This window comes from Ochotona curzoniae, unplaced genomic scaffold (assembly GCF_017591425.1).
Source record: "Ochotona curzoniae isolate NIBS_2020 unplaced genomic scaffold, NIBS_Ocur_1.0 scaffold_3890, whole genome shotgun sequence".
Taxonomy (NCBI): domain Eukaryota; kingdom Metazoa; phylum Chordata; class Mammalia; order Lagomorpha; family Ochotonidae; genus Ochotona; species Ochotona curzoniae.
The window spans coordinates 19123849-19140251 of record NW_024467115.1 but is presented as its reverse complement, the minus strand read 5'-3'; the positions used below and the strand labels follow the sequence as shown (position 1 = coordinate 19140251).

Below are 16403 nucleotides of genomic sequence, written 5' to 3'. Positions count from 1 at the left end.
TTATACATAATTGAATTGCTAATTACCTTCTGATCTTCTCCAAGCAGAATTGCAACACTTGTAGACGGGGAGAAAAGTGTGTAAAGTATTTATTTTAATGTAATGTTCTTGCGCGTCTCCTCCCCATGCTCCCTCCCTCCCTCCCAACCTCTGTATGCCTAGACTCCTTCATTTGTGACTTCAATAAAGCAAAAGCTTGTCCTCTTCTTTAGAAACCTGGATGACACTACTGAGCTTTTTAGTATAAATCAGGTGCATCTGCCGATTGTGTGTGCCCCCTCTCGCTGTCTTTTGATATAAAAACCATCCTTTGAAAGTTGGCCGCCCAAAATGCTTGTAAAGTAAGACTTCAGTATGTTTTAGACATGACTTTGAGGCAGAAAAGAGAGCTAAAGGATCAAGACTCTCTGAAGAGAACAATATACTCGCAGAAGCAGAGCTCAAGAGCTGACAGTTGGCCAAAGGCAGAAGGACTCGGTATCACTTGGTGCCACTGTCTGCTTCTGCCTTGGGTTCAACGGTCATTTCTTCTGCATGTAGAAAAATAATGTTGGTTTTGGGGTGTTAGATCTTCTCTTCATTACCGAATAACTGATTGGAATGTACGTGGACATCCAAGATCTTTAAGTGAATATATGAATCATTAATTTAAAGGTAAGACAAGCAAAGTCAAGACTAATTCAAAGACTATAGAAGATCCCCCTTTTAAAAGAAAAGTATATATTAGTTTCTAAATTTGCTTTGAATAAATCATTATAAAGTAAATAGCTGGAACTTCCTGTTGTCTGTACATGTATTTTTGGTACGTTGAGGTAGATAGGTTATTTTGTCTGTGTGTGCAGATTTATTGCCTTGCTAGATACAAGCAATAGCAGTGAAGACCAGAAGGAGCCTGTGCAAAAGGAAATAGCAAAAAACAACTCCAAAGGATGGCCTAAAGGGTATTCGAATATGATGCTGACTAAAATGGTGATGGGAAGTGTGAGGAATGGAGGGAATCTAGCGAAGCCAGAATCCAGCCTCATCCCTGAGACGTACCCTCCCTGCACCCTCACTGCTAAGTTCCTCCCTGGGAGCTTGCTTAGAGGCAACATTGCATTCACAGTCTTCGTAAGGGGATGCTTGATGACCCTCCTAGTCCCCGTAGACATAGACAGAAGCCTCAGGGCTGGATTCCTTCCACTTTATTTTTGCCGAGAGTTGGGAAACACATGACCACATGGTCTGCCAGTTGAAAGCAGCCCCTGTTAGGCCTGGTTTCTGCCCTCCTCCTGTTTAACTGATACCCGTCACCTTTCATGGAGTGACGAGAGGATATGCACTTGGGCAATTCCAATACCAAGGAGTGAAAGGGAGGAATGTCTGAATCATTCTTATTCTGTATTCAGGGCATCCTAAAAGGACACAGGGAAGCACTGGACTCAGTTTGCTGATTCTGGCTTAACGCACATCTGGCCTCCATGTGAGTAATTTTTTCCTATTGCTGAGATCCCATCACAAAATGACCACAAAGGGATCATTTACTTTGGCAGGTCCTAGAATATCGTAGTTGGGAAATGATGTTTTGTTTCTTAAGTTCAATATGGACCTGTCCCTTGAGGTCTGTTTTCCTGTAATAAGGAACTTGGTTACTATAATAAAGTTCCTTAACAGGAACCTGTTTGTTCTACACTACCTTCCACAGAGGCCACAGGACAGGACCAGAGCAGTGCACGTCATTTATTTAGCAATGAGAAAAAAGATATCATTGAGCAGCTTAAAACGGTTAAAAAAAAAAACATAGATAATTAACCTGCAAAGTACCAACATCAAACTAGAGGAGGACCACTCTGGGCCCTGGCAAATCCTGCAAGATCCCACGTATACCCATCACCAACAAAAGGCCTAAACATGTTCAGGCTGACAAAGTAGTCAAACTAGACCAAATGCTTACAGCCTCCCAGTCCCCACCAGGACAAAGAGATCTGGTTTTAGCTGATGCAACATGGGCAGGGGTCCAGAAACTTCAGGCGACTTGTTTTCCTTTTTTAGATGCCTGGCCCTTCTTGTGGCTTCCTCCTGTTTCTCTCTAGAATGCACTTGTCGCTGGATGAAGATCAGTCTCACAACCTCAGAGGCACAGGTAAAGGACAGAAGCCATGTTCCACGGGTAGCTGAGGAGAAGGGAACCAGGTCTGTTGCTGGCATCTGAAGTCATTGTGCCGGGCCTCAGTTTGGCTGTCTCCTCAGGCCCAATGGGTAAGTTAATGTTCACTCACTTTGCATCTTAGGGCCAGAACTGTCATAGCAAGGTACCAATTGCTGCTTGAGTAGGTGGTAGGAGAGAGACTATGATGAAGGGGTTTCCCAGGCAAGGAGAAGTCACAGAGGATAGTTCAAGTGGAGAGATAGCATGGCAAAGGCACAGAGACAGACTGTCTAGTGGAAGCTATATTCCTCAATGAGGAAGTCTCTAGAAAACATACTGGGACCTGAGGCAGCAAAGATGCTTGAGAAGAAGAGGCTAGAGAGTCTGGGGTGTCATCCCAAATGTTTGGGCATGTTTCTAAGAAAGGGAATGATGTAATAAGGCTTGGTTATTGGACCTCTTCTTAAGCTATACTGTCTGTTGGAGATTTCGTGTAATTCCATGTTACAAAATAAATTGATACATACCAATAACTTCTAAATATCTCTTATCCTGCCAAATATCTTTTATCACCATGAGCTCAAGGTTAGTCTATCACCACTTACTCAAAATCTGCATTGGGAGGTGTTCCAAATTTAAGTTTCTTCTCCTTTGTTACTTAATGGTCTTACCACTCACAAAATGACTCAGACCCGCAGTCGAGGGTCATACTATGACCTCTTTTTCATCCTGCATCCATAAGCAAGTCACATCAGCCATCCTGTCAAGATATTGCACATAAACAATCACTGCTTATCAGTTAGTTCCATTCCTACCTCTCATGTCCAAACCATTACCTGTTGACTCATCCACTGGAAAAAAAAAAATCTCCCAATTAGCTTCCCTCCCTTAGCTGCATCTTTAGTCACTCACAACGCAGCATATAAAATGCGTTCTTAAAAATAATTCCAGCAGTCTTCCATTTGAATCAAAGTATGACTCACAGAAAGCCTTTTAAAAAAAAGATTATTTGCTTGAAAGGCAGAGTGAGTGAGAAAGAGATCTTCTATTCACTTGTTTGCTTCCCAAATGGTCACAGTTGCCCAGGTTGGTCCACACTGAAGCCAGGAGCCTGGAACTCCATCAGCGACTCTCACGTCGGTGTCAGGGACCCAAGTGTTTGTGCCGTTGTCTGCTACTTTCCCACGCTCAATAGCAGGGAACTGGATCGAATGTGGGGCAGCCCAGGACTAGAACTAGGTCTCTGAGATGGTATTATGCACAGCTTAACCCTTTGTGCCACACACCATCCCCTATATTTATAATCTGAACTCGTATGCTCCTAGATCTATGGGGGTGGAGCAGGGAGTAAGACTAATGGCATTGGGGTTTCAGGTTTCTGGGTAGGAGATGTTAACAGAGACCTCAACGGAGCAAACGAATGAGTTTGTTCTTTCCACTACTCGTTGCGTTCCCTTGTGCCAGTTTACTGTTGCATCTGAAGCTTGTAATAACTGGGCTACCTTTGTATGCCAGCGATTGTCTATGCAGCACATTCAGCAGGAGTGGGAGCCTGTAACGTACCAGATGGTGATTAACTCAGTCTCAAACTGATGTTCTACCTATACTTTAAAAATATATTTAGTTAGTTAGTTGAAAGTTAGAGTTAAACAGAGGGAAAAGGAGAGAGAGAAAGAGAGAGAGAGAGATCTTCCATCTGCTAGTCATTCCCCAAGTGTCGACAATAGCCAAGGCTGAGCCAGGCCAATACCAGGAGCTTCATCCAGGTCTCCCCCATGGGTTGCAGGGGCTCAGGCACTTGGGCTATCTTCCCCTGATTTTCCCAAGGTATTAGCACAGGGCTTGACCAGAAGTGGAACAGCTAGAACTCCACCCAGTGTCCACATGAGATGCTGGCACCCCAGATGGCAGCTTTACCCACTGTATCGCAACACTGGTCCCTCTACCCATAGTCGTATGCCATTGTGCCAGTGTGAGGCTGAGATAGTTAGGGGTCTAAAATATCTCTGGTGCAGTGACTCTTTTGAAAGGGACAGGATTGAGTGAAGGAGCCATCAGACAGAGTGCAGATCCAACCAACTCTACTAGCCCAGTGAGCATCTCAAAAAGCTTTCTGAGGGTCCCTGAGCTGGCTAGGTAGTTCCTTTAGGCCATGTTCCCTGCCTTCCTCTCTAATTCTCAGTGTACCAAGATCTGAAATCTGGCTGGACCCTGGAGATGTCCCTTAACCATATCCCTCACAGCCGGGTATCTAGTACTTTATGGAAGGCAAGTCTGAATGGCACATTTCCATGTGGTTGCCCACTGCAACTCCAGATCCCAGAAATGAACTGGTCATTGTTTGGCTATGGTAACAACTGCCACAACAAAGTGTCAGAAGCAATTAATGACAGTCGATAACTTCACTTCTATACCAGGCTTTTAAATCACACTACTCAGCAGTGGCTTCTCTCTGATAAACCCGTTTCCATAACTAAAGCTCCATGGATCCCCACATTCTTTCACAAGTCTGTTAATCCTTGCACTGAATGCTTCCTAAAGCCTTGGATGAGGTCACCTGTTTTATTTATCCGGGGAGATTGCTCTGGAAGCCCAGCTCTCTCCTGCTGTGCAAAGAAGCATACGCGGCACCTTGTTCTGGGCACTGATGCTGTCACCTTGCTCCTTTCATCTGACTGCCTCCTTGTCATCCTTCAGGAGTGAGGCATCTCTTGTTCAGAGGCCCATCTTAGCCATCTTGCATGATGTCCCCCACATTACCCCTGAACCCCACTCTATCCCCATTGCACTATTTCATTTTTTGGTAGCATTTGCAATGACTTCAAATTGTCTTGATTTGAACTCCTTCACACTCTACAATATATGTTCCATGAGCACAGGGCCTTCCTGGTTGTGATGGAAACTTGCATTCTCAGCAGGGAGGTGAAAAGTGGGTGAAATAGAAGATGGGCTAAGTAGGCAGGCAATTTCTGGGGAGTATTTTTGTTCATCACCATTGTCCAGTCCCTAGCATAATGCCTTTTTCTGCGTAACGGCAGAAAAAGAAGATTGAAAGTCAGTGTCACTTAGTGAAATGCTTGGAGGTCAAACTTTGAAGAGGCCGAATAATGGTTAGAAAGAAAGAAGTGAATGTGTTATATAAATTATTTTCATTTGTCTTGAAAACAGAGATCATCTTAGGACAAACCCAGGCATACTCAACACATGGGCTGGCTTTGTGGGACACAGTGGTGATGGTGGTGGTAGTGGGGGGGAGGGGGGAGGTTCTGCCTACCTTAATGTCCTGTCATGGTCTCAGAGACCATGACAGAGCCTAGAGAGCACCCAGGAAGCTTCTGGACAGCTCTCAGAGATGGATAACCAGGCAAGGGAGTCATGGGCTGATGGGCAGTGGGATTTGGGGTAGGAGGGATGGGTAGCTGAAATCCCAGTGTGTTGCTAGCAACACACACAGTGCAGGGAGCAGCAGTGGGGTGAGGAGAGGAGTGGCTGTAGAGGACGAGGGAGGTCAATGGAACAAAAATCAGTTCTTGCGTATGTGCACATCTTGGCCTTAGAAATGAAGTTAAATCCATGTTTCCTCTAGGTAAGAGATGAAGGCACTGAATGAAAACTGTTAACTTAAGGTGTACTTCATAATCGGTGCCAGCCAAAGCCCTGAAGTAACTGATTCCCTGCTAGGAAAAATATTCTCCTATTGATCAACTTAGGGCAGAAGCACATTTTAGCTTGTGATTTAAAGAAGAGAGGGGAATTGGATGGCTTGAATTTGAATAGTACAAAATCCATTTATTTCTTGGACATGTTTCAGATTACAACTGAATCCTGGCCCTCAGAAATATGCTGCTTTCACTTACAATGAAATTTACTGCATTAGAGATACATGTTCCACAGAAGACTGTGGAGTCAATAGAATTATGTCCCTCCTAACAGCACAAGTCAGTACTGTGGATTCATCAGTAAGGCTAACTGTACTCTAAAAGAAATTTAATTTCTTTTTGGCAAGAGTGAAAAATGCAAGGAACCAATAAATTCAACACGCAAGTCAAGGAAATACCTCTTGGAAATTATGGCCTGCAATTTTAAGATTTAGATTGATAATCAGTTCAGAGCCAGAAATCTAGCTTGTGTTGTATTAAAAAAAAAATACAGTCATAAAGATGTCTCAGAAGTCATAGTAATGTAGATTGTTTTTACAAAGGAAGAAAACCAGCATGTACCACCAGCCACCCAGGCCAGGGCAGGAGAAGGTAGTGGTCTCAAATGGCTACCCACTGGTGCGGTATAGCACTCAATGGCAAAGACCCAGAAGTCAGACTGCCTGGCCCCAGTGAGTTTTCTGCCCTTCTACTTTGTCTAGGATGAGTTCCCTAACAACTGCACCTTCTTCATCTGTAAAGCGATACACAGGATCGCTCTAGGAACTTACTGGGATAATTTGGATGAAAATTAGGGACTGTCTAGGTGGAAGATGATCCCTAAGTATTAGCTACTCTCATAGACTGTATTATATTCATGGTAGTGAGAATGATTTTAAGAGCTATACTGTAAGACTAGGAGTGAAGAGACCTTAAATGTCATTGAGCCCCTCCCTGTTATTCACTGGATGCTCGAATCTCCTGTATGATTGCCTGCTCTTAAACACACAAGGGCAGGAGCTGGAGATAGGGTCACTCATGTAGCTTTAATGGGCAGTGAGTTCCTGAGCTCCCTGATGCTTGCAAAGTCATCAGCCCCTTATCCCCGGCTGAGAGCCAGTGTCCCTTCTGTGACAGATTGCCAGGTATCTGAAAGTGAGTTTGTCTTTTCCAGGAACAGCATCTTCAAAAACAAGCAGGCAAGGACTTTGCACCTCCTAGATTTTGTAGCAACTCACTCTTGGAACTGCTGCTTACTTTTAGATTACCTAAGGAAGTGCCATAGGGAATACTTGGAAAAACTCAAGTCAATTTAAAATGATATCTTTACAAACATGTCTTCAAGGTGCATGCCTTTACTGAGCATCAGATGGGGCAGGAAGTCCTAAGCTTCATAAACATATTCAGCCACAAAATAAGATCTTCACTTTAGAATGTTTCCACGCACAGTGGAGGCAGCCAGTAGATGGAGCAGTGGGCTGTTGATGTCAGCCACACAAGATGATTTGATTTTTGTGTTCACTGAATTTCACCTCTGCTGACAGCCTAGGAGTCACACCCAGGACAAATCTCTAATATTTTTATTGATCATGTCAGGAAGGGACAAAATTCAAGTAACTCATTTCCAAGTAGAAGGTAACATGATTGTGATATAATGTGGAAGAAGGGAATAATATGACAGTTCCCCAGATCTTCCCAGAAAAATAGACCGCCATAGAGTTAGGTCTCCAATGCACCCATTTGATGACGCGTCCAGCATCAAACAGGCACAGTGGAAGTAAGCTGAGCTCTTATTATTGCTCTGAAATAGAATATACTAGACACACACTTTACTTATAGATAGTGCTGATGGCTGTGAAGGGGCTTCAAAAACTGGAAAATGGAATCAAATGGTAAGTTTATTTTGGTGCAAATGAATTTTGAAATCCATGCACAGTATTTTCCTAATATACATTTTTCATGAGCTTTCTGAAGACCCCTCATGTGTTAAAGCAAGAGTTTTACCCCTAGCCGTGGACCTTTCTTTCCTCTTATTCACTTTCTTTGGAGGCTTTGTGTCTCTGAATCAACCACACTTCGTTATTTCTATCCAGCAGTTTAAAAGGACTGTTGTAGCCTGCAGTGTAATAAACCCTTTCATCAAAAACTTTTCCTTCTTCCCTTAAGATGCTTGCTAATGTCAGAAGTTGTTCTTGATTCTTTTGGGCACTAGAGAATCCATCGAATGACCTACAAAGAAGAAAGAAACAACCATAAGTGTTTTTAAGAAACAAATACAAATGTCAGTTTGAAAAAGAGCAGCACTGATTTATATACTGATTGTACACACACACGCGCGTACACACACATAAAGTATATTCCTCAATTTGCAAATGAATTGATATAACTTCAGTAATTTTCATCATGTCCACTGAATATAATGCTGAACCATGTGAAATATGTTGATTCCTAAATTTAATATTTGTTTCCTCAATGACTAGCCCAAGCTCAGTATATTGTGCTTAAAGTGAATTAGCTGTCCAATTCCACAGTTTCCTTGAAATCCTTGGTTAAACTCCCAATTAGAGATTTTTTTATTCTCTGAATGCATGCCATTCTACATTAATGTGGTATTGTGTACATTTAACAGATGAGATTTCAAAAAGGAAAAGTAACTTACTGGAAATCAAGGTAAAAGATGATGAAGGTCATTGCATGCTTAATGAAGGTGGGGAAGGTCAGTGAACTACAAGTCATGGGTAGAGAGGCTGGGAAAAAGGACAGGGGATGAGGCTGGGAACGGGCTGAGACAGGGCTGGAACACATTGTAAAGGGTTGTGTGGATGGTATGAGTGGTCTGGGCTTCTTTCTGACAGTGAAAAACTCACAGATGTTCACATGGACTAACAGTTTAGATTTTCTTTAAAATTTTTCTAAAATGTATTTTATTTATGTAAAAGAAAGACAGAGCTCTATCCTCCACTGATTAATTCCTGCAATGGCCAAAGCTGAACAAGGCTGAATCCAGGATCTGAGAAATCAGTACAAATTTCCCACTTGAGTAGGAGAGACAAAAATACTAGAATCAGCACCACTGCCTCCTAGGATGGACATTAATGGAAAGCTAAGCCAGAAGCAGAGCCAGGACTTGAACCTGGGCACTCTGATATGATATCCAGACATGCTATCCATGCACCACATGCCCACCCATTGTGAGATTTCCATTACCGGAAAGATCATGGTGCCAGTGTAAAAGAGAAGAAATGACAGGTGGTTCTGAGAGTAGCTAACAGATGACTGAAGTGAAATGGTCACAGAGAATGACACGGATCTGGGAATGTCAGGCATTGTGTCAACAATTGTGATGACTTAGTTGCTGTCCCCATAATACAAGGATCTGAGAAAGAAACAGTGAGAAGGGAAAGAACAACAGAATCACAAATCAGTTTTGAGGTGAATGGGCCTAAGCTTATTCTGGTTGTCAAGAAAGTGTTCACATCATTCCCAGATCTGGGAACCAGCATCTCATAGACGACACCAGCGTTTCATATGAGCACTGGTTCAAGTCCTGGATGTTCCACTTTCAGTCCAGTTCCCTGTCAGTGCACCTGGGAAAACAGTGGAAGTGGCCAGAGGACTTGGGCCCCTGCTGTGCATGTAGGAGACCTATATGGAGCTGCAGGCTCCTGGCTTTGGCCTGGACTAGCCCTGGCCATTGAGACCATTTTGAGAGTGAACTAACAGATGAAAGACACCTCTCTCTCTCTCGCTCTCTCGCTCTCTCTCTCTCTCTCTCTCCTCTCTCTTTCTTTTCTCTTCTCTTTTCTCCTCTCCTCTCCTGTCCTCTTCCCTCCCTTCCCCTCCCCTCCCCTCCCCTCTCCTCTCCTCTCCTCTTCCCTCCCTTCCCCTCCCCTCCCCTCCCCTCCTCTCCTCCTCTTCCCTCCCCTCCCCTCCCCTCCCCTCCCCTCTCCTCTCCTCTCCTCTTCCCTCCCTTCCCCTCCCCTCCCCTCCCCTCCCCTCTCCTCTCCTCTCCTCTTCTCTTCTCTGTTCCTCCCTCCCTCCCTTCCCTTCCTTCTCTCTTTCTCTCTCTCTACTCTCTCTCCCTTTTCCTCTGTTAACTACACCTTTGAAATAAATGTAAAAAGTGCTTTGATGAGGAGGCTTTGAAGCTGATGAGGTCCTTTACTAAGACAGGTTCTCTAAGATGAGAGCTGTTTTGGGGAACTATGCAAAGTTCATTTTCAAACCTGTTGAGTTTGGCCCCTAGTGCCCATCTGCAAATAGAAAGGACCAATGAGTAGGAGACTCTGATGTGGACACTTGCCATAGACATGTGCATCATCAGACATGTGGAACTGAAGCCATCTAAATGCATTACCTAGAGTGAACCTGCTATGAAATGAGGGTCTGTAATGGGTATAGCCCAGTGGTAATAGCCAAGATGGCAAGCCAAGGAGGAGCCAATGAATGCAAAGATATAGGAATAAGAGTGGATTTCATACAAGCATCAAAGGAACATATTGGTCAACACATGAACACTGCAGAAGTCACATGGAAGAGGACTGCAAGCATTTCACAAACACAAGGGCACCTGCTAAGGATGGTGAGAGTAGTTCTGAGGAGATGGTGGGATCTGTAGCAGGTTAGGATGTGATGAACTGAGGAACATGTTATTAGAAACTGGAGCAAAGGTGATCCTGCTACAAGGTGACAAAGAACTTGGCTGAACTGGGTTCATGACCTAGTGTAACATGGACATTAGGATCTGTGAGTGATGAAATGGGATGTTTGTATAAGCAAAGGGTCACAGATGTGGCTTGACTGCTCTTGAATGCTCAGTAAAATAAGAGAAACTACAATGAAATTTTTAATCAAAAAGGAAGTACAGATTAAAAATTGTTAAGTTTATTCATGCTGAAAAAAAATGAGGAAATTTGGGTCAGAACATGAGTGTGGTCAAGCAACCCTTTGATAAAGATTATACTGCTGAGCTGCCATTTAAAAAAAAAAGGACCTATTCCCCAAACAATGCCTGAAGGCATTTCAGAGATTCGGTGGTGGAGGTTGCCACTTCCATCTCAGGCTCGAAGTGGCAATATCTGGTGTGAGGGACAGAGCAATTTCAAGGAGGGACCGTTGGCACCTGTGGAACCCTGGAGCTCACTGCCTCTAGACTCTGCACTCCAGTAGAGCACGCCTTGGCCATCCTGAAGTTCAGCTCCAGTGGGCTGAGATATGGGATGCGCTGTGACAGCTGCCCCTCTCATGGACTCAGGGGGAACCCTGGCAGCATCTGTGCAGTGTCATCTTTGCCAGAGTTTGCTGTATGTGAGCCATGAAGGAAGGGGCCGTCCGGAGCCTGTGGTGCTCAGCCAATGCAGAGGGCAAAGAGTGAAGGGGGTACTGCAGAGTCCCTACTCGGGCAATGCCTGATGGAGCTCTGGGGGGTAGGACACACCAGTGTGCAGAGCTCCAATGTGCAGAGCCTGGCAGAGCTCCAGGTACCCAACAAACCAATGAGAGCTGTGGCGTGGGTAAGGCTGCTTGAAGACTCTGGAGTCTAATCGTTTTCCAGGAAAGCTTGAACCGAGTGCACAGCCTCACATCAACAAAGAGCAATGTCAAGCTTCGGGTTTGGGACTTGGAAACTGTTCCCACTGCTTTCTTTCCCATGTCTTCCTTTTGAAATGGGGATATCTAACTTATGCCTGTTGCACTGTTGTATTTTGGAAGAGTATACTTGTTTGCTGTTTATAACTAGAGAGAATTCACCGGTGGATAAATGTCATACTTTGAGCCTCATCTATGTTTGGCTTGGATAACATTCAGAAGAGTCTTTGTGCTTTAAATTGTTGAACTGATGCTGCGATGGAGGCTACTGGGGTGGAATGGATGTGTTTTTTGAGGTGAGAAGGACAAGAAAGCTGTAGGTCCAGGGACACAGAGCTGTGGATTGAGCATTTCTGTTGCCCCAAAATTCATATGTTGTAAACCTAAGCAACCATGCACTGCTGAGGTGCTGAGGCCTTCAGGTGCCTCAGGAATGGCGTTAGTACCCATTCCCTCCAGAATAGAACCCATTCCCTCACCTCTAACTCCGTGCAGGGCACACTAGGAGGTGGTCCCTGTGAGCTGGAAAGGGGGCCTCACCAGATGTTGAGACTGCCAACTCCTTCAACTTGACTTTCCCAGCATCCAGAATTGTTAGAAATAAACTTCCATATCGCATAAGCTACCCAGTGTAAGATGTTTTGTTATAGCACATCTCTCCACCATTCTCCAAACAAAATTAAGGCACCTTGTACTGTGTGGTTAAGGTATTTTTGTTGAGATCTTTTGCATTTTGCAGGTGAGGGCAATCTTCTATTTTAAAGGCTATGTCATTTGTGTTATGGAAGAGATGCCATACATTTTTTATTAAATGAACTGATTATATCTTGTGGCTGACTCCAGCGACATATAAAACCAAGCCAGAAAGGAGAGAATGCCGTGCAACGCATGTGACCTGTGTTTATGGCAGGGTGAAGAGCCTGTTGAAATTGCACGAGAACCGAGTGGTGAGCGTACGCAGGTAAAGCTAGCAGCCGGCAGCCCCACAACCGCACAGCACTCACCTTACAAACACAGTCATCCCGGGGCGCTCCTCAATGAAGACACCTGACTCCGAAGGCCTGGGCGGGTCAGACTGCTGCTCCCAGGGGAGGTACAGGGACACAGTCACAGTGGCTTCACTGAAGGGACCCGATCCGGGCTCCACGAAGCTCGTCACCGGAGCTGTCATCTTCATTTTCAACTCTGCACCACGAAAATGTAAGCTAATATAGAGGAACTTGAAAATATATATGTAGAGAGAAGTCGCCTACCTTTACCTACAAACATATTTATACTTGAAGATAATATTCAACCCGGGAAAAATCAGGCCTAAAGTATGCAGTTATTTTCACATTAACCCCTTTCTGTACTATTATTTTTGGTAAATAAAGTCTACATTTTCCAAGATAAAGGGGAACAAAATCAGAGATTAGTTAGGGCATTTTGTTTTGTTTTACAGTTCAGAAAGGAGGTTCAAAAGAAATCCCAAACTACACAAAGTGGCAAGGCCACAAGCTAAAGTTACCACTCGGGGTTGGAAACTCCTAATTTAATCTCCCCAATGTCATGTGCTCCACAGCTGCCTAACTAGCTCTACCTGCATGGAAAAGGGTCGACCAGCAGGTATACAAAGCCCCAGCTCAGCCAAGAGAAACTGTGAAAGGACTGAGGCTGGCCAAGCTGTCCCCTGCTACCCTCCTCTGGCCTGGGCTGAGGGTCTCCAGGAAGTCCTTATTTGAAAACATCGAACTTTCAGGATCCAATAACTTTTGTATTAAAAAAGGGATTTCTTTTACAAGCCCAAAGCCAGGTTGAGAGCTGGTGGGAACAGCAACCTGTATCAGAAGGAAGACAGCCTTACCTCGTTCGTTGTTGCCTTCAATGTAGCTGCTGAGTTTGGTAAAGCCAGTTTGGACTGCCGAATCCCAGTCCATGGACTCGATGCACGTGCTGACCCACTTGGCCGGTCCATAGTGTCGGATCTCGTAACTTTCGGGCTAAATGGAACAGAGGAAATTTCCAGAAGCAGCTCTCAGAGGTCAGGATACAGCCAGACCGCCAGACCGGTCCTGCAGCCTCCATTTCTGGTTTACCCCGGGAAGACCGGTCTAGCTTGTCCAGCCAAGCCTGCTGATGACTCTAGATCACTCAAAACTCAAGCGACCATTGCACCCCGCAACCCAGAGGGGTACCCCTGCGGCAAAGGCAAGCAGGTGTGGGTCCCTCCACTTGGCTGGGAGTTGGCAAGGAGTGGGTCAACCAAACGAACTTAGGGCGCAGGATCGGCGAGGAGGGCTCCAAGCATTTTAAGAAATGACTTTTGATTGCACCCGGGTCCCGCCTGCAACCCCTGCTGACGGCGGTCCGTCGTCCCCCCTCCCACTACGACTTCCAGCTACCCCTACCTGGGGCCCCACATCTTCCGGAGCTTTCCAGACCGGCGTCTCCAGGTCTAGGGCTGCTGGGTCCTCCGGAGCCCCGGGATCTGGCTCGACCACCTCGGCCATGGGCGGCACAGACGCTGGGAGGACGGAGCCCGGGAGCTGTGCCGCGGTCCCCAAGTCCCCGCCCCGGCGACGCGCTCTCTCCGCCTGCGCTGCGGGACAACCGCGCCACGCCTGGGTCGGCGGTGCCAGGGCGCACGGGGAGCGCCAAGGGGCCCCGCCCCGGAGCCCAAGTCAGCCCCTGGGCCCAGCTCCGCCTGTACCCGCCTGTTTCGCAGGTGAGCCCGAGCCTGGGAGAGGACGACAGGGCCACCCGCCACCCGTCTTTCTTTGGGGATCGCTGCCGCCCTTATTTTTAAGTGAGTCGATTCGTGGAAGTTAGCACCTCCATACCCTCACAGTAGACCTAACAGGCCACAGGGTACGGAGGTCAGTCTTTTTTTTTTTTTTAAATGAAATGCAGTTTTTATTTTTATTGAGAGATTTATTGAAATATAAAACACAACATACAATGAACGTACTCCAGGTGAACTGTTTAGGGGTTTTTAGTGTATTTATGGACTTGTGCCCTCATTAATATGTAATATTTGGAATATCTTTGTTACCTCGCCGGTTAAAGGAGCCTCATCCAGTAGCTGCCCCTTAGTAATTTCCCAGCCTCCAGCCCTACGCACGAGCTACTTTGCTGTCTGTGTCTGTAGGTTTGCTTTTTTTTTTTTTTTTTTTTTCAAAACCAGGTTTGCTTTTACTGGGCATTCGGTAAAAATGAGATTGTAACATTGTTCCAACCTTTTGGAACTTGCTTCCATCACTGGGCAGAAACGTCCTCAGGGCTTCCAGGCAATCCTTCAGTCCCTTTTATGTTTCATTTAGTTGAAAGGCAGAGTGAGGCAAACAGGCCGTCTTTTCATATCCAATAGTCCACTCCCCAGATGCCCACTCAGCAAGAGCCTGGCCAGGCTGAACGTAGGAGCCCTGGAACTTGAGGGTCTTCTCCCTGAGTGACAGCGGTCCAAGGACGAGGACTGTCACCTGTCTCCTCCCAGGGTGCTCACCATTGGAAAGTTGGAATCCAAAACCCAGCCAGGACTCAAACAAGGCCGGCTCAAAGGACATGACATACTGATGTCTCAAGCAGGGTCCTAGCCACGTGCCTGATGCTGTCTTTGGCCTAGCACTTTTTTCTTTCTTTCTTTAAATTGGAAAGTCAAATATACAGAGAGGAAGATCTTCCATCCATTGATTCACTGCCCAAGTGGCTGCATCAGTTGGAGCTGAGCTGAGCTGATCTGAAGCCAGGAGCTTAGAGCCCCTTCTGAATCTTCCACCACACACGGGTGCTGGGTCCCAAGGCTTTGGGCCGTTCTCCATTGCTTTTTCAGGCCACAAGCAGGGAGCTGGATGGGAAGCGGGGCTGCCAGAATTAGAACTGGTGCCCAAATGGGATCCTGGTGCGTGCAAGGGGAGAACTTTAGACAGGTTTTCTTTGCCCTTCCATATGCAAACAGCTGTGCAATGGCCCGAGGACACCTGACACTTTCTAGATGGTTACATCAAATTTATTGTTCTGTCGAGCTAAGAATGAATTATTTAGTGAAGGCTCAATAATTCATGCTGGTTTATTTTTTGGAACCTATTTTTACAATGTGACAGGTGTGTACCTCTTAGGTGACTTAACTATATTTAGAATTCAATTTTATTTTATGGCAGATTTTTGTTAAGAGGAAAAAGTAATTCACATTATTAAGTCTGTTGCTATTTTTTTAAGTATTCCATTTAGACAGGGTGAACAAATGTCAAATTTTTTTGTTTTTATTTGCTGCTATCTTAATCTGCAGAGTACCTTTCACTGTTGTTTGGGCCTTCGGGGTGGAAGAGAGTAGGGAATATTTCATCTGGGGGGAAACTGAAGCTGAATTTGGAGAAATTTATCCCACAGGTGTAAAATATGCAAATAATGAAGTTATAGCAGGTGACAAGGCTGAATTATCTGTATTTGAAGGTGGTAGTTAGTAAGATTAACAATGGAAGAAAGAAGGGAATTGATTTCCTAATAATAGGATTTCAGAATAAGCTTAATAAAATGCAGACGATTCATTTTTTATACTAATATTTCAAAATATTTAGTTCCCCTGTTGGTTGATTGTGTTTAAATAGTTCTATTAGCTCACTCTTAGCCCATGTGTATTTGAAGCCTAACATGGAGCTGACTGCATAGCTTGACAGGGAATTTTGTGGAGACTGGGAGGGTGGGGAACCATCCAATTATATAAATATTCCTTGTTCATTTGCTCTTTCAAATAATTTTTATGCACAACCAATAAGCAACATTTTAGAAGAAGGTATTCAATGCTCGGTGCTGGTGAGGCTCTCGCTCGCTCTAAGCAGCGGGTGCCAGGGATCTTCCTTGGCTGGTGGCCTCAGAGGCCTCCCTGGGGCTGGCTGATCCTTTAGGACATTGCACTCCTGTGTGGCAGTGCCAAATGTCATGCTCACCTCAGCAAGTCGCTCCACTGTCACCCCACGAGGCTGCTGCTCATTGTTGGGTCCTGCAGCAGTAATGACAGGCAGTTCCTGTTCCTCTTGGGAGTGAAGTCACCACAGATACTGGATCAGTGAATG

At 45.2% G+C, this 16403-nt stretch overlaps 1 protein-coding gene across 2 annotated transcripts; it reads right to left on the bottom strand.

Annotated features, from left to right (window-relative positions):
* Window positions 1-7510: 7510 nt before the first annotated feature.
* HEBP2 (heme binding protein 2) lies at window positions 7511-13889 on the bottom strand. 2 transcript variants are annotated; one of them, XM_040965370.1, is made up of 4 exons: window positions 13743-13889; window positions 13199-13334; window positions 12360-12540; window positions 7511-7995 (listed from the first exon to the last, which is right to left on the bottom strand). In XM_040965370.1, the coding sequence occupies exons 1-4, from the start codon at window positions 13842-13844 to the stop codon at window positions 7797-7799; spliced, it is 618 nt and encodes a 205-aa protein (XP_040821304.1). In that variant the 5' UTR covers window positions 13845-13889; the 3' UTR covers window positions 7511-7796. The 2 variants fall into 2 exon arrangements, with proteins under 2 accessions (XP_040821304.1, XP_040821305.1); XM_040965371.1 differs by having other exon boundaries at window positions 12478-12540.
* Between the last annotated feature and the right edge of the window lie 2514 nt (window positions 13890-16403).